Source organism: Amphiprion ocellaris, chromosome 4 (assembly GCF_022539595.1).
Source record: "Amphiprion ocellaris isolate individual 3 ecotype Okinawa chromosome 4, ASM2253959v1, whole genome shotgun sequence".
Lineage (NCBI taxonomy): Eukaryota > Metazoa > Chordata > Actinopteri > Pomacentridae > Amphiprion > Amphiprion ocellaris.
In genome coordinates this window covers 30169447-30191993 of record NC_072769.1, presented here as the reverse complement: position 1 = coordinate 30191993, position 22547 = coordinate 30169447, and the positions used below count along the sequence as shown (strand labels likewise).

The following is a 22547-nucleotide window of genomic DNA, read 5'->3' as shown; positions in this document are numbered from 1 at the left end:
AATTAATGTTCTTCAGAATCAGGTTCTGTTACGAACATGTGTGGCTGAAATACTCTGTTACTGCAACTGTCATTGTGTAGCGCAAATAAGTTTTTCAGTGTTTTAGCAGAGTGACAGGTTGTGGAGGTGTTTTTTTCTTTACCTTAAGTACAATTAACTCTTGAACTGACCCTAAAAACTTGCAGGTTTTCTCTACAACTCTCTTTCAGAATAAGCTTCTGGTTCATGTGTATGGCTGAAATACTCCATTACTACAACTATCACTGTGTAGCACATATGTTGTTATTCTGGATTTTACTTTCGTTTACATTAAATATGAAATACATACGCTAATATAGTGCATTCAAATTTTTCTGATATTTTATTAGTATATTTGGTCAAAGTGGTATCTTTTTCTATATAGTTTATAGTTTAGTCTCTAGCTGATATTTTGTGTGAAAACTTTGATAGTAAAGCTTCAAGTTGAGTATGAAATTTATATTAAAAAGTTTGAATAGTCATAAAATGCTTCACTGAATAACGCTAAACTGTACTTTAGCATATTATCCATCACTTGTGAAGGTTTTTTTTTATCGGGATCGTCATATTTTTAGTGATCATCAGCAAACAATTTCAAGAATTTGTCATTTTAAGTACAGTAAACCCATCAGAAACACATTAGTCTTCACACCACACACATTCCATTGCTGCGAGAGGCGCACTCTGATTGGTTGCAGAAGCTGCCAGTCACCGGGCGCTGCTCTCTGATTGGCTGCCTCCCTCTCCGTTAGGCTGGAGTGCGCCGTGCTCCGGTTTGATTTCTGTCGCTGCTGTCTGCTCGGTGCTCAGTCGGTCAGTGTTATTGACGTTTTTTGCCTCGACATTTCCATGGTAACTGTCCGGTCTAAGGTGTGATCAGCAGCGAGGAGCCGAGCGAGTGTGCGAAGATGGAGCTGGAGGAGAAAAACCCGGACCCGAAATACGGTAAGAGGAGCTTTGTTTCACCGCTTTCTGCTCGATCTTTGATTTTTTTTTCTCCTCCAAACCATCGAAGAAATGGAAACAATGACTGCAATGGATGGATGGGTGTGGACCTCATGGGGCTTTTGCGGATCGAGAGGCATCTTCATCCTCTCCGGTTATTTTTCTGATTGGATCTAATCTGTATTCTCTGAGAAATGTCCAATAAGTTGGTTTGAATTTTACATTTTACAATGCACAATGAACAGATGTTTTTTTTTTTTTTTTTTCAATCTAGGAACAGATGACACGCAAACTCAATCAGATTGATTCAAGAGGCTGATAAAGTAGATTTTTAAAATAATTTCAGACTTGTCTTGGTGGACATAGGTTATATTAAATTTCATATTAGGGTTATTTTGGTACTGCTGCAGGAAAACACCAAAACAAATTAGTTCAATTACCCTCTTGGCTCTAAAACATGTGTTGTTTTGTGAACTGACACATTTGTGCAGACATATTAACATGTAAACTTCACAGATTTTAACTGATTCTGTCAAGTTCTTTTTCCTCTTTGCCTGCACATATCATGGAAAATTCATGCTCTATATCAGCCAAACATATGACTCACTGCTAATCATTATGTGTGTCACACAAGCATTTTTTTTGCCCCAGCAGTACCAAGTCAGCAGGCCTGCCACAGCAGCCTGGCGTGGGCTTCTTCTTGTGTCTGGGCTGGGTTGTTGTTCATATGGATTGTTGAGTCATGAAGTTTTCGTAACCAGTGTTATCCTTTGCTTTAATACCCCATGAGAGCACCAGAGGATGGTTACAGGCGGTTCAAAGGCAAACCGCAAGTCTCAATGCTGGAATTTCACTGGGAATGCTGCACTAATGCCGCCTCACTGTTGAGTTATTCCTTCTTTCACAGTGCTGTGTGAAGTGTTGAGTGCACATCCTCCCCAGTCAGGAGCATTTCCTTGTGGCTTTCCTGTTGCCATCCAAACAACTCTTTTTCCTCGACTCCCCTCCCCTCCCTAGTGAAGGCTGAAAGGTCAAAAACCAGAGATAAAGCTTTATATGATACGTGCTTTCCAGCTCAGCAGTATTCTTTCACGGCAGCGTTTAGTAGTGCACTTTGACACGGGAGAAGTCCTCGCCTGTTACATTTCCCTCCTCATATCTAGGCCGGTGTGCGTTCAGGCAGGCTGCTGCTTGCACTTTCTTGGACTGTGTTCAGCCTTGTCTGTTCTACCCACTCAGCAGACACAGTCAAGACACTTCCAGTCAATACTAAGCTGGAAATCACTGGGATGCATTGCCACACTCGCTGCATGTACACACCACTGATAAGTGTTTCATAATGATCCCCTCTGATGATGTAGAGTTTTGGGGAAAATGAGACTAGATCACTGTACTCCTTACAGTCACTGCTTGGATCACACAGCAACAGTTAGTCAGTGGCTTTCAAGTTTTATTAAGCTCTGAAATGTGTTTCTTTCAAAAAAAAAATGTAGGCCGCTGACCTCATTAGTGGCTGTAAAATGGGAGTTTCTTTGAAACTGACAGCTGGAGCAGCAGAAGTGTAATACACAAAGTAGCTGCTGTGATTCTGTCCTGTGCAGTAATCATGGTTAATCAATTAGTCATGTTTGTCTGGAAAGAAAGATGCAAATGTCAGGAGTAAGAGCAAAGGAGACAAAATGTATTCGTTCTGTCTCTTTGCATGTACAGTCTGTGCACTCAAACATGCACAACCACAGTAGCCACTAACCCATTAAAGTAAGCAGAGAAAGGTCCATCTGATAACCCCTGTGGGCCCATTAGAGAATCACATCAGTCATGACATCATCGCTCTCTTACACACACACACACACACACACACACACACACACACACACACACACACAGTTATTCCACTCTTTGCATTCACACTCAAGTCATGCACAAGAAAAAAATGAATTTCAAGATTCTAATTACAGCTAAAGGTTGGATTACTGGCAGATGTTTTTAACTCCAGGCAGACTTGAACGCACACTAATGTCTGGAGGGCCCTTTGGGTTTTCACCATCTGGGCTCCTGAAGGTGTGTAGCAAACTACCTGAGGAACCCAGGTTACCCCAGTTCTAATTAAATAAGACTACAATATTTGCAGTATTAATAGAACCTCTTCCTAACGTGGCTGCATGTGCTATAACAGATAGACATCTTCAAACTACTGTTGTGTCAGTGGTGCCAAATACGTAAACAAACAAGACCATTTACGAGATACTTGGCAGCCTGTATACACAACAACAACAACAACAACAACAACAAGACAGACAAATCTGCTGGAAAGCTGTTCGGCACAATCAGAGATTGTTTTATGGCACAAACCAGTCAGAGAGCCGCCTGCTCCTCCATCTCTAATGTCTCACTTTCACAGATGGTTCTACAAATGAAAGGCTGATGGAAAATCTCTTTCAGTGTTTATCCTCATCAGTGGGGAGAAAGAGGAAATGTATACACACACAGTGATGCCAGCGAGGCAGAGTAAGACTACACAGACCCTTTACACTTTCTAATAGCAGCCAGGATACTGAACATATCAACACTCAGTATCCTGTTATTTTATTGTACATCTTTTATTCATGTAAACCCAGTTGGTTTGATCAGTTATTGTAGTTCTTCTGATATCTCAATAATTAAAAGCCTGAAAGTGAAATAAAATCACAATAGGCCCGTCACATTTTTTAATTTTAGTTTTTTTTTTTTTTTTTGTTTTGTTTTTTTACACATTCAACTTCCAAATTCAAAAGTTAAGAGCCCGATGGATACATAGATACTGATGTCATCTGCTCATTTTTGCCAAGAAGCAACAAGAATTTGCACTTGTGCTGACAGCAGTGTCTTCAGTGCATAGTTGGTACATCAGAGAGCACTGATGAGTTGAATTTTCAACTGTAAAATGTCCCCATTCCTTAATTCAATTCATGCTAATAGTTAATTTAATTTGGAAAATTTTAGTTTAATTGCATGTTACCAAATTAAGCAATTGATTTAAGTTGGTCCAACTATTCTCATTTTTATTTTACACTGAGAGATTTAGCTCTATGAATCTGCTCATTTTTAACTGCAGTAGCAAATCATGTAACTCTACGGAAACTGCAAGACCATAGCTAGAAGTAGAGAGAACTTGGAAGTTTCTCTTGTGCGTTTGACACTGTTGCAATGCCGTGAATTGCAAAAAAGAAAAAGCAGAAAGTTGAATTTCTTTGATTATTTATTTTGCAAGAATCTAAATAAACCTGGATTTAATATGTGCAACATTATTCCAAGTGTTCACTGGTGTTACCAAAACTGAAACATGTAGTGACTCTACACGCTACTGATATTTCACTACTTGCATTTTAGCTTGTTTCTGTGCTCATCTGTCTGCTCTGGGTATAAACAGCCTGCAATTCAACTGAAACGGATCTGAATTTTTGCTACATGACTGTTGATCGCTGCTCAGTCACTAGTAGCTTCATGGCTGCTCCAGGGATTGCAGAATTCTTTGCTTTTTTGCAGAATCTAATTTGATAAAACAATTTATTTTTGGCAGATTTTCTGATTGAGATATGTAGAATAAAGGGATTCTAGTGAAATATCACAATTTCAAGCTTAGATTTGGTTATGTTTTTGACGGCACATCACAGTTGAGTAATTGAAAGAATGTCACAAAGTTAAAAATCGGATGATTCATTCTGTTTTTACAGTTTCTGGCTCCCATAAAAGGTGTAATTTTGTGATTTTCTTTCAACATAACATACTTTTCAAATCTGCTGTCAGATTTTGGGGTTCAGAGAGTTAAGCTAACTGTCTCCTGACTGTAAACTCATATATACTGGAGAGATATGAGAGTGGTATTGATTTTCTCTTACTCTGAATGAGAAAACAAATTAAGGCGCTTCTCAAAATAGTCCTTCTTCCCAAAAATACGGTATCTGTCTGGTAGTAATGCAGGTTAAAAAGCTGGGATTTTTAGGAAGAATCCGGCTGATTTGCGTGTTCAGGGATATGGTACTGTCACTGTATCAGATTAGGTCAATAGTTAGTATTGTATTTCACACTATGTCACGCTTTTACTCTGTCACATGGCAGCAGAGGTGGTCCTGTGCCAGCAGAGAACATGTAGGATGGCCTTATCTCAGATGTACAGTTGTGCTCACTCATATGTGCAGACACACACACCAAGCACCATAACCAAATCATTGTCTTAACAAAGCATGAAACCATTTGAAGAAATCTTTGTCCATTGTTCAGTATGAAGAGGAGGATGCTGTCAAAACCCTGTGAAAAGCTGGAGAAGGCAGCTTAAAGTCGAAGCAGGAAGCGGAGGAAACATTGCGAGAAGAACTGCGTAGTAGCAGCAGCAGCAGCAGCAGCGTTTTCTCTTTTTTTTCTGAGCTGATGTTGTTGGAGTGACATATTTTTGGGAGGTGAGAGTGCATGCAGCTGCAAACTGTAAAACAGCTGCACAGCTTTTGTCATGTTGATTCAGTTGACTGAGCTGAATCCTGAAATAACTGTTATGATGGTACAGCTAAAGACTGTTTTCATTTCAGAACCTGGAAACCCACCATTGGAACAAACACTAGCTGCACTCAGAATGCTAAAACTCACACATTTTAGTCTTCGTTCAGTTTGGGCAACAGCAGGTTCTCAGGCGCCACAACTCACTCTGTTTATTTTAAGATCCCCTCTCAATTCCTCCATCAATACTGCTTTTGCTGCAGCTGCACCAAGAGAGATGGCAAGGGAGAATTGGGGAATAGGAGGTGACGGCAGAGCTTTGAATACACTGAAAGAAGGAAGTGAAGAGTTTAAGGTCTGAGGACACTGGCCCCATACAGGAAGGAGACATAAAGAAACAGCAGCAATACGCAGCACACTGAGAGGAACTAATCATACCAACCATAACACAAACAAAGAGAGAAATAACGACGGGATGACAAAATATGAAAGAACAGGTACCGTCGCGGTCTCATTTACTAAAACGTTACTGAATGTCTTGTTAATTTCAGCTTGTTTGATTTTGAGCAGTGGCTCATGGTTCACGGAGCTTTAAATGTTGTTGTCACACTTCACTTTGAGCAAAGTGACACTTTTCAGCTGCAGTGTGTGGGCAGATAATCTGTGTGTTTTTCCTGAGTGTGTGACTGAGTTTGAAGTACGGTAGCAGATAAAGTGTATGTAGGCACTGTGCAGTTATAGCAAGTAACGGTAGCCTCTCACACTGGCTTTGCTTCTGTAGGAAAGTGTTTAAAGAGCAGTTCAGTCGTGCTCCATTATGACTCCTCATAAAGGGTGTGGCAGACAGTAGCAGGACAGGATGTGTCATAGTCTGGTTATCTCACATGAGGATGTAGGTTCAGGAGATGGTGTTTATGCAAAGTGTAGTTCTTCACGTGGCTGATTTCCAGCGTATTTATGGTGTCATTTCTGAGTACATTTGTGTTTTCTTATGAGAACGTTGACTTTTAGCTCACCCACGTTCTCACGGTAAGCAGAGTGGGCTTGGTCGATGTCTTCTCCTCTTGCCGTGTCTGAGGTGTTTCCATGGCGGCGGGTGATGTCCACAGGGAGCTCACACCGTCGCCGGGGAGCCATTTTGTGGGTTGCTAGGCATGACAGTCAGGCAGAAGAATCCTTTTGTTCTCCACAAATCTTTGTCAATACATGGACTCACTCTTCAGTGCACACACTAGTATCACATAAACACATTCTCCTGACTGATATACCTTTAAAATACAATGAATTTTAAATGGTAAAGAATTTGATGGTCTGTTCGATCAAGAAAGATAACAATTTGCACACAGTTTAATAACTTGTGTATGTGACTTGTGTTGACAAACAAATGTATTGAAATTCATTTATGGCTCAGTTTCAGTTTTGATTTTAAAAACAGACATAATTCAGTTGAACAAATTAGTTACACTTGATCCACTCTAGATGTACTTATGGAAAGCATGATGCCTTTTTTAAAGAAAATTATTGCAATGCAGCAAGACACCAACAGGATGTTGTGGTTGTCTATGTATATGCCATTTTAGCTGTACAAGGCCTTGCACAGTAGCATGCGTACGTGTCTACAAAGGCCTGCAGTATACAGTCTTATTGTCCTTAACCAGGGGTTCCCAAACGTCTACTAAATACACACCAACTGGCTACTGCAAACGTGGGTATAGTTAGAACACAATTGAGCACAACAGCCTCACAAGCATTGTAGTATTTTGTGGTTATTTAATACAGACTAGCAGCAGATTACCCTGGTCAAACTAATCTCCATGCATGAGTTAACATACAATATGTCAGAGCAGCAGGCTCACAGGTTTTTATCTTTTGTAACACTTATGTCATAAAACATGCTATTTCTGGAAATCATGCGGCGACCTACTCCTCAGTGTCCTGTCAACCCCTTTAGGATCTCAACACCCACTTCCCTGTGATAAGCGACTAATTATTTAGTCTGTAAAATGTCAGATTGTAATGAAAATAGCACATCACAGTTTGCTAAAGCCCCAGATTTCACACAGATTGCTCGTTTTCTCCAATCAACATACATTTCCTACATTGCGTACATCAATATCGTTGAAATATACCTGAATATTGTGGCATCAGTCTCAGCCATATCACCCCGTTCTTTGACAAACAAGGCATTAGATGTTGTTGTCTCTTTTGGTTCATGGGTCAGCGTGACAGGTGACATAGAGTAGTTGTACCCTACGTGGTTTCTGAGTGGGTTTTTTTTGCTCCTGTCACATTTTTACTCATTGTGAGCTCATTTTTCACTGCAGTATTGATTCCAGCACCTCTGTGAAAATAGCACAGCCATGGCTAGAAGTAGAGAGAAATGGAAAACATGGGGGGAAAATACGTGGATATTTACCTTGTTACATTTTCAGTTTGTTCCTGTATTGGTCTCCTGTTGGTAACCTGTTATGTGACTGTAGCTGAGATACTTGGGGCTTCTCAGTTGCAGAGTTTATTAAGTTTTTGCTGGAATGACACATGAGATATCATATGTTCTAGGACTGTGAGAAAGTTGATAATCTGACAATTCATCCTATTTTTACAGTTTGTGTCTTTGATAAATGGTGTCATTTTGGTTATTTTTTTTCAAATAAATTACATGCCTTCAGTTAAGAGGGTTCAAAGCTTTTAATTCAAGTCTATATTGAATGAAAACAATCATAAGTATTTATTGGTCAGTTAAAGAAAATCCCTGAAGTAAAACTCAGGTTTTTGTTTAACCAGCCTTTCTAAATGTGTTCGGTCTCATCAGATTGAAGACAAATGATTGAATGAACATGAACAAGCCAGTTGTCTCTTTTTATCCTCAGGGGAGTCCAGGAAGTTTGATCCAAACTTCAAAGGACCGATCCACAACAGGTGAGATGTCTTTTAACCCTCGTGTCGTCCTGCGGGTCAAAATGGACCCGTTTTAAAGTTTGAAAATGTGGGGGAAAAAAAATATTTTCACAGTGAAACTTCTAATGTCCACATTTTCAACATTTTTCGGAAATCTTTGAACATTTTTTTGGTGGAAAAAAAGAAGTGTTAAAAATGTTTCTTAAGAACATTCACCAAAAAATCTACCAAAATCCAGCGAATTTTGCTGGATTTTGGTTGATTTTTTGGTGAATGTTCTTAAAGAAAATATTAGAAGTTTTACTGATATATATATGTAATCACTTTAGATATTGTTAGGATTTTTTGAAAGACTTTTGCTAATTTTTTGAAAATATTTACAAGATTTTTCTTGCCAAATTTGGGGGATTTTTATAATTTTTTTTAATAAAACTTTTAAGGGAAACTTCTAAGGAATTATTGGAATTTTCTTCCTGAAGGTTTTGCAAATTTTTAGAAATTTGGGGAATTTTTTTTGCTGAAGTTTTGGATTTTTTTCAGACAAGGAAACAATATTTTTTGGTGCCTGTAAATGAGGACAACAAGAGGGTTAATAACTGATCATTTTTGCATTCTATGGTAACTAGATGATATAACATTTTGCCTCCTGTCTCCTCTCCTTAGGGGTTGTACAGACATCCTCTGCTGTATTCTCTTCATCTTGGCTTTGTTGGGGTACTTTGCTGTCGGTATCCTTGGTAAGATTGATCATCTGTCACTACAAAATGTACTATATATTATATTTATGTATTTAAAACCATTACAAATATGTTGGTCTCCAAACATATTTGGCTTTTTGCCTTCAGTAGCACTTTGTCTGAGATTGTTTCCAATTTCTTTACAGACTAATGAATCAAAACATTCTGACAGTTTCTGCCTTATATGCTGTTGGTAATTTGTGTGCTGCCAAACAGTGTCAAATGTGAGTGATCATAACGTATTGGCTCTTCAGTCCACTATAATTACAATATTTACTCTAAGTTGATGCAGAAATTTTACAATATAAATTACCATCAATGCTAAACATAGACTGTACATTTACTTGAATCCCTGCATTTAATAAGACATATTTTTCAAACATATATATATGTGTCTATGGTAATCTTAAATCTCTCTCTACACATACACTTCTCTCTGTAAGTGAAAGCGTTGGCTTCACGTGTGAATGAGCACTCTGGCCACAAATTTGCAATAAATGCAAATAAATCCAGCTGTTAGACTGTGAGGAACTGGAAAATCTCAGAAAAAATAATGTGAAAGAATAAAAATTGGATTTTAAAAAATCTGAATAAAAGATTAATGGATCAGACTTTAACAGTTAAAAAAAAAACATTCCGACAGCTGTGATGGAGCTCAGGACTTAATGTGAAGCCAACTGCTTTCTAATGAATAATTATACTGTAGCTTAAAATCCGTGTTTCTGACAGCCCACCTGCATGTAGTAAAGAAAAGTAGTGTCATTAGATCATGGCTAGTCCTGTCCTCCTTGTTGATGAGCTTTCTGTTTGAGAAACGCACTTTAGTATTTTAGAAATATTGTCCAGATACAACCTTTCCTCTTATAAGGAAGACACCCTAAGACTTATTCCTACTTGATTGGTGGAAAACTTTACTATTGTATCGCTCTGTATTCTGGCCTTCCAAAGAAATCTTCTAAACAAACGTCAGATGATCCAAAATGCAGCAGAACAGAGAGAGCACATAAAGGCTCCCTGAATTGCTTTTAGTCTGTAAATCTCTTAATGGACTTGCTCCCTATTATTTATCTGATTTGTTGATTAGATGTGTCCACTTTAGATCTCTGAGATCCTCTTACTGTTGTCTCTTAAATCTTCCTCAGAGTAGAACTAAGATGATTCTGCGTTCTGTGTCACTGGCCTTCATCTCTGGAATGAATAGTTTTTCAGAGGACATCAGAGCATCTGATTGTTGATGCCAAACAAAACCTTGACATGTGCTGTTTTTAGGCTTTTTCAGTTGTTGTTTCATGTAATTTACTGGTCTTAGTATTTATTATTACTATTATAGATGCTTTGTTATGGGTATTTTATCTATTTTATTTAATAATGAATACCACTATATGATCTTAGCCTTCATATATATTATCGTCAGGTGAAGTATATCCTCTCTGTGTGGTTATAACCCCTAATTTTTAAATGACCTGGGTAATCACATCATAAATATCCCGATAGTCTTATTCCCATTATCTAAACTGATCAATAAATAACACCAGTCATAATCTTTTTGGCATAAACAGCTGTTGTTTTAATGTGCTATATTAAAACCTTGATCTGACTGATCAGCAGATTGTATGACAGGAAACAGACACCACCCTGATAAAGGAAATCTAGCGGCAGACGTGGGATAAACTGGAGAACAGTTATGCAGCGTCTTTTATTTTCGATGCGCTAAAGGTCACTGTGGTACCACACTGCTCTCAAGGCTGGGAATTGTTTGCCTATTTTGGAAACAACACTTTCTATCTGCTTTCCCAGACTCTAAATCTTATATTCACGCCTTGCCTGTGTTTATTTTGAGTCAGATGAATACTTTTTATTCATTCTTTTTTATGCAGCCTGGTCTCAGGGAGACCCCAGAAAAGTGATTTATCCCACAGACAGCAGGGGGCAGTTCTGTGGACAAGCTGGAACCCCTCTGGAGTAAGTCTCCTGACAATACCAACCTTTCACATGCAGATTATCTCATGTACATTACAGTCAACCATATGTATTTAGGACTTAGAGGCAGTATTCATTGATTCAGGGTTAATAGTTTTGTTTCGCTGTCACACAACAGGAAGAAACCTCTTCTGTTCTACTTCAACATCCTGAAATGTGCCAGTCCTCTGGTACTGCTGGAGTTCCAGTGTCCCACCACACAGGTGAGAAACGAAACCTTCTTCCTCAAGGCATTATTGGAGCTCATTCAAACAACTGAGTTAACTGTCACGACTGTATGTTTTCATTTGTGTCCAGTTATGTGTGGAAAGCTGTCCTGACAGGCATCTCACGTTGGTGAAAGCCAAGTTAGGCAACAAAGAGGACCGAGAGTATTACCAAAAATTCTGCAAGGAAGGAGTGGACTTCGCCGCACTGGTAAATATTAAAATAACTCTAATAATGATTTTCTACACATGCTTAGTATGAAACTGTGAAATGTGCAGTTTGACAAAAACCTTCATTCAAGGTTGTTTTGCATGATCCAGAGTCCTCCTGAGCTCCTGAGGGATGGCCTGTGTCCTGCCATGCTGATGCCCAGTAAACCCTGTAAATGACACGCTTCTCTTTGTTGTCTTAATTGTTGTTACTTCATTTTCATTGCAAGCAGCTGTGCCTGTTCTCACTGAAACAAATTAAACTCCTCCCTCCGCAGTCACGCGTCGCTGCCTTCCTGCCCTGGGAACGATGAAAGGTGGGGTGGTGGTTGTCGGCAATGAGACCACATTCGATGCTGGACAGGGCGTCAGTATTAATGCCTCCGAGGTGCTGGAGGCATCAAAGTGAGTCTGCTTCCCACGACAAGCGCACCAGCGTAGAAAAGACGCCACAGAAACCTGATCAACACTCTGATATACTGCGAAATACAGAAATATTTGCCTGGTTCTGGTAGGCTAAGCATTATGTGAACTCATTTAACCAACCTGTTATTTTGACTCATTCCCCTGAACCTCATTAAATGTGTGAAATTAGCATGACAAATCAAAGTTGTCACTGAAATTCTGTTGCGAAATGTGTTTAATTTCTAATTTAATGGATTGATTGATTGATTATCTAACAGAAAGTAATCAGTAATATTTTGATCATTTCTCATTATTAATTGAATCTCTGTTGGTCTTTGATTATAGGTGTGACTAAAAGCAGTTTAAAGGTGGATATTTATCTTAAATTAGTCAGTAAAACGTGACACTCATCCCTGCAGAATCATTTCTACATTGTGTCATCTGACAGCATATACAGCACAGACACCAGAACATGTCACTGCAGTGATTCTGGTTGTATAAAGGACTTTATATTCACATTTGTTCTACATGCTGATGTGTGTTTGCTACACCGTCTGTTTGCTGTGGCTTTGCTCTATTAGTGTGCATCTCAAAGGGTGTTTATGTCAGCGTTTTCTTTCTATTAGCTTCCTGCAGGAGCTAACAATGCTCCCTGCATGTTCTTTATCAAGATGAAGCGCTTGATACTTCCTTCTATGTTGTATTCTGCAGCAGATTGCATCAGTGTTGATTTGCAGCGTGACAAGCCTAATGCAAATTTGTGTTATTTCTCTACGGCAAATCACAAGTGCAGGGAGGTAGAAGCTTTTAAAATTATTCAAGTCCTAAATTAAACATCAGAATTTGCTCTTGTTTGTTCTTTTCTTTTTTTTGGGTAATTATGTTTACCTGACATTGGAAAATGAAGATTTATGCAAATGTATGTATGTGAATTACTTCAGCTAGGAACGGTTACACTTGTCTTATTGGTTTATTCATTCTTGTCTAAGGATGTTCAAAACTGACAAAAGTGACTAGCTGTAACGAGGTCATACAGTAACACTACAGCAGTATGCAGTATGTAGATGATTGACAGTACAAGCAGCAGCTCAGGTAATTTATGATGACAAGGCTGCTTTAGCTGCCAGTGTTCCAATCTGTGAGTCCAGCCACTTGTGTTTGGTCCATTTGATTGTAGCAGACAACCACAAGCTGAATGGAGGCTAAAACAGCATAAAATACTGTTTAATTATTCTAGTTATAGCTCCATATTCGACTCATCTGATAACATTTGCTCTGTATGTACCGGAACAGATGTACATAGTGTTAATTTTGGACACCAATAATTCTTTTAAATACGAATTTCCTTTTTTACAGGAAGTCAAATGTGGTTGTAGAAGCTCGACAGGTGGCCATGAGAATCTTTGAGGACTACACTCAGTCTTGGTACTGGATATTACTGTAAGTCTACTTCGCATTTATGGTAACAGATTAAGTGTTGAATAAAACACCAGGAATACGACACACGGTTAGAAAAGCATCCGAGTGTTAAAGCCTCTGAAACTTTTTGCATTTTGGCATTCATGTTTTTACTCACTGTGGGCTCATTTTCACTGCAATATAAAGTCCTGACCCTCTATGGAAACAGTACAGAAATGGCTAGCAGTAGAGAGAACTCATGCGTGTCTTTTGTGCAGTATGACACTGATAGAATTCCATAAATCATAGAAAAGACAAATACGAAAGTTAAAATTATTTAAGTATATTACAAACAGAAAAAAAATGGAAATAGATGGACAACAGTTTTGGTGCCCACAGGTGTTACCAATACTGGAAAAAACGTTGGCTCCACATACTCTAGATATTTTGCAGACTATATTTTTAAAATAGTTTTCATACTTTCATACATCTCCTGCCTTCTTTGTGTAAACACAGCCTGCAGTTCAGCTGAATAGTCTCTGAACGTTTTTCACGAGACTGTAAGTCACAACTGAGTCTCTAATGCCTTTTCTGCAGAAGAATGTAATTTTTTAGGATTTGCAGAATCTGGTTTTTGCAAACAGTTTATTTTAGGCAGAGGTTTATATGAGAATACTGTGATTTTAATGAATAATCAGGATTTTAAGTTTGGAGTTGGTCAGTTTTCCTGACAGAACTGCACATCACACACGATCAGTTCAAGTATCATCAAAGTGTTGAAAATCTGCCTATTTTTCCCTACCTACAAAGCTTTTGGCTCAGAAAAAAGGTATAATTTTGGCAATTTTCAAAAGATAGCCTGCCTATCAACATGCCTTCTCCAATGGGATTTGGGGTTCAGAAGGTTACTTGTGTTCAACTAGTATCAATCCAGACTTTATGCATGTCTGTGTTGATCACAGCCAAAATGACTCCATTTATAGCTCTCTAATATGAGTTATGTGTCTTCTCTCTCCAGTGGTCTGGTGATAGCCATGATTGTCAGCTTGATTTTCATCGTCCTCCTGCGGTTCCTAGCTGGTGTCATGGTCTGGGTCATGATAGTTTTGGTTATTCTAGTGATTGGATATGGTAAGTCTTTAAAGATAAGATTGTTCTGCCTTAAGTACAATGATAAACTAATCAACATGTCTTTTTCCAGGTATTTTCCACTGTTACATGGAGTATGCCAGTCTGAAGGGAGAACCCGGCGCTGACGTCACCATCCGTGACCTCGGCCTGCAGACCGACTTCTCTGTCTACCTGCAGATCAGACAGACCTGGCTGGCCTTCAGTAAGCACAAACACACTTTGATTCTGTGACACGTTCCTGTGTATGGAGTGTTGACGAATCCTGTTAATATGCTGCGTTCACTGTTTTGCAGTGATCATCCTGGCTATTGTGGAGGTCATCATCATTCTGCTACTCATCTTCCTCAGGAAGAGAATCCTGATTGCCATCGCGCTCATCAAAGAGGCCAGCAGGTCAGTCTGAACTGGGAATTTTCCCCAGATTTGTGCTGTGCAGGATTTCTCTGTTTCATTCTCTTGGCTGAAGTAGAAAAGAAGATCTGCTCACTTGTTTTAAAGCTGCACTCCTCGGTGTTTTCATATTAACAATGGATCAGAAAAATGTGAAAAGTGAAGACTGAATAGAAGTAATGAACTCACAGATAATTATCACCCAACTCTGCAGTTTCTCTCCTAGCTATGATGCATTTTAGAGTCTTTCAGCTCATTTTTTTGGTTTTATGGCTGTGTTGTTGAGGTTAAGCTCTCATTAACATCGTAGAGTGTGTTGCAGCTTGAGGCTACTGTGTCCACACATTTTAAACATTTTTGTTTAAAAACAACCTCCATTTAGACTGTTTTTTAGCCCCATATTAAGAAATTATTTCCATACATACTAACACAACAGAAAGCATATCACCTGACCATTCATGTGCACTGGCTGAGTGTTTATGTCCTGTTGTAAACAAGAAGCAGAGGGTTGGTTGTTTAGTGGTAGAAAATAATATAAAGGAAGATTAAAAGTGGTGGCAATGTTGATGTCAAGCAGTCACTTAAAGTAAGTAATGCAGGAGACATGATAGGGCTGCAACAAATCAGAGTAGGACACATGGACAGTGAGTGATAAGATCTAATATTTCTACCCATCCATACTGAAACACAACCCCAGAGCTTTCAAACTAAACTGAAGTTAGCAACATTTCCAAAAGTCTTTGTTTTAGGGGTCCTACAGTGCTGTAGTAATGTGCACATTTGGTATCAGTCTACCTAAATGTATTTGTTTTGCAGTAAATTAGTGTGTACGTCGCCTGAGAGTCAGATATTTCCTCCAGGAGTTGGTGGACATCAAACATAGTTAAATGAACCACACCATTTTACTTTGATTAATCAGTTGTCCAGAGCTACACATATGTTGCTCTGTGTCTACTGCATGTATATGTAGGCACTTCAACTTTTAACAACACGATAATGTAATAATGTGCAAATGTTTCATCTGTAGTTTTTTTCATTCCCCCCATAAGATGGAAAAAAATATAATTTGATTGCAGGAGGAGACTTTCAGTTATCAGCCTCAATTACCTCCATCTTTTGGAGAATATTATTTCTCAACTTGTTAATGTAATGTTTTCATTTCTGTTTTCGGTGACAGAGCTGTCGGCCATGTTATGTCGTCACTGTTCTACCCACTGCTGACTTTTGCCCTTCTGGCTGTGGTGATCGCTTACTGGGCTATTACTGCTGTGTATCCTTTGATTTGTTCACGCTCATCAAAGAACCAGAACATAAATATGTCTCTTAAGAATAATTCCTTCCTTGTATCCCTGTACAAAGTGTAGCATGACTCTTGGTTGTGACCTTTTCAGACATGTGCCTCCCTTGTTGTTTCCTTGACAGCTCTAACCAGCTTCTTGTCCACATCTAATGAGCAGGTGTACAAAGTGTTCAACAACTCTGAGTGTCCGTTTTCTCGAGATACCTGCGACCCCCAGGTATGCTTCCAAATGTCACTGCTGCATTAAATTACCTTGCTCAATGTGTTTCAAGTGGAAAATTTTGTAAAAAGTCAGCCAAAAGGCAGTGTTTTTCTAATATTTTATCACTGATAGACTGGTTATGTTGCTGTCTCCTTGGACAGCACCACAGATCAATGTGTGAAAAATCTTTCCAGCAATTTCACACCTTGCTGCTTTCCTCCTGCTCTCCTTCCAGACATTCAACACCTCCAATGCTTCAGCTCAGTGTCCGGATGCAGAGTGTCTGTTTGCCTTCTACGGTGGTGAGACCGTCTACCACAGATACCTCATTCTGTTCCAGTTCTACAACGTCTTCCTTTTCTTCTGGTGTGCCAACTTTGTCACGGCCCTGGGCCAGGTCACTCTGTCGGGTGCCTTTGCCTCGTATTACTGGGCCTTCAAGAAGCCCGATGACATCCCTGCCTACCCCATCTTCTCCTCTCTGGGTCGGGCACTCAGGTAGGAAAACAGGAGTTTTTAATATACATTTGTTTTTAAATGTGTCTAATACGGACTTATTTTACACTGAATGGGGTATTTGGTTTTGTAATTTCTAATTAAAGTCAGTAGGTGATGCAGTTTAGTGCAGCTTGAGTGGTTTATGTTTGGCAAGAAGAGATGCACAAAGCTGGCAGGATTTGAAAGGAAAAAGGTTATTCATGCCAAGTAAGGCATATGTTGAGGTCAGTGGGTGGGTTATGATGTCGGTGTGTTAGAGAAAAGAGTCAGTGAAGCTCACAGTTGGCCTGTTTTCTCCTGTATAGGTACCATGCAGGCTCTCTGGCTTTTGGTTCTCTGATCCTGTCTTTGGTTCAGGTTATCAGAGTCCTTCTGGAGTACCTGGATCACAAACTAAAAGGTGGAGTATCTGGATCACAAGATAATTTAACAGTAGAGCAAATTAAATAAACTTTGACTGCCTGTGTATCTTCATCATCATCACGTATTGAACAGGAATCATGATAATGAACATTTAGGAATTTGTTGTTTCACTGAATAAATTCATGGTGGAAAGTCATAGGTCAAAGTTATTCAGGTTATCTCATAACTGCCAACATCAAAGTACCTGGTTAAGATGGACACACTATATTCAGTGTTTTACAGTGGCAGATCTTGTATAGAATTGTTAATATTGTTGGTTTCAGTGTTTATTTATCTATTTATTTTATTACATCCCACCCACATTGGCTAGTTTGCACCTCCAATCTTTTCATACGTCTCTCCTGTCCCACACATTTTTCAATCCCTTTTTCACACAGTATTGTCTTCATGCAGCAGACGCACAAGTACTGTCCTTTCTGCCTTAATTTATTCAGCAGGGATACTTACAAGTCATCCAAAGTACATCACACCCTATCTATTGTTTATACTGTTCCTCCTGTATATGTACTGCATACATCTTATAGCATTAATACTGTTATACTTTTTCTGTTGTTCATACCATTATTTATCCCTACATGCACATTTAGATTATCCATTTAATATTGTGTTCACATATCATGTCATATATTAGTGTGTTCATAGCACTCTGTCCATGCTGTTATTTCTGTATATATTGTAACATACCGTATATACTGTATATAACACACTTCATTGCTGCTTTTGCACGTCTGGTTAGATGCTAAACAGCATTTTGTTGTCTTAGCGCTTGTACTCTGTGCAATGACTATAAAGTTGAATCAGATCTAATGTAGCTTCCACCAAAGTGTAGCCAGAACGTAGCTGGTCATCACATTATTCTGGTATTGTATGGATTCATCCTGCCTGAACAAAATGCCTGCATCTTCTTTATCTGTTCGTGCTTGCTTCTGTCCTTCAGGTGCTCAGAACAAATTTGCCAAATTCCTGCTGAGCTGCATGAAGTGCTGCTTCTGGTGTCTGGAGAAATGTATCAAGTTCCTGAACAGAAATGCCTACATCATGGTGAGTTGTCGTAACCAGATGCAGATAAATAAGAGATGCTATCCGCTTTCAGCTTTTCATTTGTTTCAACTGTGTTGTTTTATTTCATTTTTTACCAGATTGCAATCTATGGAAAAAATTTCTGTACCTCTGCTCGAGATGCCTTCTTCCTTCTAATGAGAAACATCGTCAGGTAGGATTTCATTATACAGTGATATTTAAAGACTACTACTCTTCCCCTTTTTTGTCTTACTGCAATAATATAATGACATTTATAGCCAGTATGCAGTTAAAGCTACTCTTGGCCTATTTAAATTGGATATCATTTACATACAGGGTGGCTGTTTTAGACAAAGTGACTGATTTCCTGCTGTTTCTTGGGAAGCTCCTCATTGTTGGCATTGTGGGTAAGGAAGATTTTTATTTATAGATCTGAACACTGGGGAGAGATCTGTTTAGCTTTATAGTTTGAATCCAACAACTCACATTTTTTTTCTCTGCATAGGGATTTTCTCTTTCTTCTTCTTCTCTGGGAGAATCAAAGCAGTAGAGGAGGCTGCACCATCTCTCAACTACTACTGGGTGCCAATACTGGTAAGAACAGTTATATTAGCGTGATTTGATCCTTGTTATTTCTGCTCAGCTGAAGACATTTAATGACACGTGTACCTTTGTTCACTTAGACAGTGGTAGTGGGATCCTACCTCATTGCCCATGGCTTCTTCAGTGTGTACGCCATGTGTGTGGACACACTGTTCCTCTGCTTTTGTGAGTATTTTTTAATGTCGTTAATGGCCGGATCGCCTCTCTTCTTCCTGTTTACAAGCACACAACTTTCTGAAACTGAGCTGCTGGATTGTTCTTCTTTCTGCTTTGTTTCTGACTCTTCTTCTCTTTGTCTCCCATTAATTTCACTTTACTTTTATTTTCACACATTCCCTTTCTTTTATGTTTTCATTTTTCCCTTAATTTTCCATTAACCCAATCAAAAACACAACACACCCTCACGTTAAAAAGGTGAGGACTTGGAAAGAAATGACGGCTCCTCCGAGCGGCCTTACTTCATGTCCCCTGAACTGCATGAGATCCTCTCCAAAACGAAGCGAGTGGAGGAAGATCGCGACGGCGTTGAGCAGGCGGACGCTGCCAAACAAGTGGACGTGGTGAAGCTGGAGGAGGAGACGCCTCTTCAGCAGCAGCAGGACGGAGAGATCCAGCTGAAACAGCAGATGCTGCTCAAGCAGGACAACGAGGAGGAGCAGCCTCTGCAGTCCAAGACGGACGCCGAAGACGAGCCAAAAGAGGAGAAGACAGAAGAGCAAAAAGCCAGTCTGGCAGAGGAGAGTGAAAAGAAAGAAGATCCAGTGATTACAGAAGTGGCAGAACAGCAGGAGGCGAAAACAGAAGAAAAGACTGAGGAGGCTACAGCTGTGGAGGCTGAGAAAGAGGAGACTAGAGAAATGAAAGAGGAAAAAGAGGAGCCTAAAGAAGATAATCCTCCGTCTGCACCACAGGAGTAGATGATGCAAAACAACTGAGGCCCCTCATGAAGCTTATAGAATGAAAGATGTGCAACTTTGTGATATGGACCTGTTCAATGTACGGCATAAAACACGCTAAAAATTCGGATCGCCTTGCTATGTGAGTGGAGTGACGTACGTGTGGAGACGGTTGTGAATGTCGAAGCAGGTCAAAAGCCCAGTGCATCTCTGTAGCTTGAAAAAAGAATAACAAAAAACGCTCTTGTGTTGGTTTTAGAACAGTGTTGGTTTTTATATTGTGAAGATCTGTAGAACTTTGTGAGTGCTGAACCTGTGCCTGATTACTGTCACTGATATTTTGTTGTCTTAATCTTGAATGCACTACAGAACCACTTAAGTACCGTGTTTACAGTCGGAACAAACGCATCTCAACCGAAGGTGAATCTCTTTCACTGTTTACAGTAATACCAGCTGACGCCAAAATGTTACACACATATTTGATATACTGTGCGAATATTGGGTCTTTCTTTTTTCCTATGAAACTCGTGTATATACAGTAGTGTACGTCTGTTCTGTATTTTTTGGCTTCAGTCTAGTAGAGATCCTTGCCAAGATGGGATCCCGTATATTGTATTGCCACCTACTTGCCTTGGTATTTTGGACTGGCATAAGTGCTGTGATTGTGTCGCCATGAGGCAACCATCATGACCTCTCGGACTCTATAGATTCCCTCCCCTCACCTGTTTACCGAGTCCACCTGCCTTGCTCTGTCCCTCTCCTCAGTCTGTCTCTCTTTCTCTAAGTGCTGCATGGTATTGACATGGCCTTTCTGAATGCTCGCAACTAACATCTTAAATCTCTGGATGCTTTTGTATCTTTTATCTCTTGTTTGCCACCTTGTGAAAGATGTCAGTTGATTTTTTTTCCCACTGAAATTTACTGATGACATTCCATAGTTATTGGATGTAAATCTTGATTAAAAGTGATTGTATTTAATCATAGTAGTTCTGTTATGGGAAAACAAGTGTTTTTTGAGGTCGTTCGGTGTATGAAGCAGGTGAGTTTTCATGTCAAAGCTGGCCAAGACTTTGATTTTGTCTTTAAAGGGCACTACTGCAACACTTTTACGTGTCAAAATCCATTTAGTAATTATAAAGACTGCTGGTCAAATGAAAACAGTTGTAAATGTGCTCTCTCGCTGCAATCCCTGGTTGCATCTAGACACTACAATTTTTTAATAGGAGCCTGAAGATCCTGAAAACTCTTTATTTATCAGTAAAGAGATTGAGTTGCACCATGGGAACTGTAGGTTTTTGTAACTAAAACCAAGATATGTTTACTTTTTTTTTTTTTTTTTGCTTGATTCAGAGCATTGGGCCACAATTTTTTTTCCATATTTGGCTGGTAACCTCTTAAAATGATGTGTATACTTGTGACCCCTAATCACTTGTTATGGACTTTGTGCAGAAATTATTTATGAGCAATCATAATAAACAAATCTTTGTAACCTAAATAAAGCTCCCCCCATTTTTTACTCCTCTAAGGATGCCTCAGATATTTCTTGGGACTCTGTCAAGGGTCTCAGCCTCCAGGCTCCAGTGCAGCACTAAATGTAGCGCTTTAATTTTTAATGAGCTGAAAGATAAAGCTGATTAAAGCAGATGATACAAGCAGTTTAAATTACAGTTCTGCGTTAGCATAACCTTGCGAAAATGTTGTTCCTCAACTCTCTCTGTTCATGTCACAGTGGAGGACCTGGAGCGGAACGACGGATCAGCAGAGCGGCCCTATTTCATGTCACAGAACCTGCTCAGCCTCCTTAAGAAGTCCAACGAAGAGTCCAAATCTATGGACTAACTGTTTGTGTGTGGATAGTATATATGTGTGTGTGTGTTTGCGTGTGCATGTGTGTGGTGTTTTACCTTTTAAAAGAACAAAAAGAGGACGTACAGTCCCATTTCCCCTGATGTACATTATGTCAGTCTTCTTGCCAAATGGGATTCATTTATGTTGTATGTATGATGTTACTGATCCTTTTATATATTGTTACAAACTCGTGGACTGTGTTGCCAAACAAGGGTAATTTTTTATCACAGAAGGAATATGGGAGATTAAGTGACAGATGATAAATGTAGTTAATTTAAGCAACAGTTTGCCTTAATGCTTTCATATTAATTGTATAAACTGATATTTTCTTGATTGTATCATGTCATACAGTCTGTATAGAGGCTTTATTAGTTTAACTAAGCATATTGCACTGATAGAAATTAACTCACCAAAGCAAAGTGTGGAGATTAACAGCTCAGCTTGATATCCAAAGCCTTAAGAGATTACAAATGACCCAAGCTGTTTAACCTGGATTTACATTTATAATATTTTAAATTGCTTTTATTTTTTACATACAGAATATAAAACATGTTCATTGTTGTTGTGCAAATTTTGAGTTTGTGCAGTTTTACATTGCCTTTAAGTTTGTTGTAAACTAATAAAATGTTATGTTGCCATGTCAGTATACAATGGGGGAAAATGACTTTTAAGCTTATTTGAGTAAAGTTATGTAGGCTATTGTTTGCTTTTAATTAGTGTTCATCTCAGGCAGAAGTTGTTGGATAATGCAACACTTTATGAATAAAAATAAAAATGGCAGATAAGAAAGATTTGGAACATAAGAGCATTATTTTAAAAATCTATTAGAATCTTGCATCTACAACTTACAAATGAAACTAATTAAAATGTATATATTACAGGTTGTATCTGTATGGGAGTCTGTATTGTATTATTTTTTTACAGCATAAGCATGGTGCTTGTAGCATGCTACTTTTAACATTACTATTT

The 22547-nt window shown here is 39.0% G+C and overlaps 1 protein-coding gene across 3 annotated transcripts; it reads left to right on the top strand.

Annotated features, from left to right (window-relative positions):
* The first annotated feature begins 786 nt into the window (after positions 1-786).
* On the top strand, positions 787-22367 carry slc44a2 (solute carrier family 44 member 2). Of its 3 annotated transcripts, none has more exons than XM_023291567.3 (22): positions 787-963; positions 8304-8352; positions 8995-9068; positions 10946-11030; positions 11167-11251; positions 11346-11465; positions 11576-11636; positions 11743-11869; positions 13226-13309; positions 14286-14398; positions 14469-14600; positions 14692-14791; positions 15966-16058; positions 16221-16305; positions 16526-16788; positions 17094-17188; positions 18149-18252; positions 18351-18424; positions 18568-18638; positions 18737-18825; positions 18915-18999; positions 19249-21229. In XM_023291567.3, exons 1-22 carry the CDS (start codon positions 927-929, stop codon positions 19749-19751), a joined length of 2529 nt encoding a protein of 842 aa, XP_023147335.2. In that variant the 5' UTR covers positions 787-926; the 3' UTR covers positions 19752-21229. The 3 variants fall into 3 exon arrangements, with proteins under 3 accessions (XP_023147335.2, XP_023147337.1, XP_023147336.2); XM_023291569.3 differs by lacking the exon at positions 19249-21229 and adding an exon at positions 21460-22367 and having other exon boundaries at positions 789-963; XM_023291568.3 differs by lacking the exon at positions 787-963 and adding an exon at positions 5825-5930.
* The last annotated feature ends 180 nt before the right edge of the window (positions 22368-22547 follow it).

Coding starts and splice junctions, on each gene's coding strand:
- slc44a2 (XM_023291567.3), top strand. CDS start 927: ATGGAGCTGGAGGAGAAAAACCCGGACCCGAAATACG. Junction 11,031..11,166: donor CAAGCTGGAACCCCTCTGGA/GTAAGTCTCCTG, acceptor GTCACACAACAG/GAAGAAACCTCTTCTGTTCT. Junction 19,000..19,248: donor CACACTGTTCCTCTGCTTTT/GTGAGTATTTTT, acceptor CACGTTAAAAAG/GTGAGGACTTGGAAAGAAAT.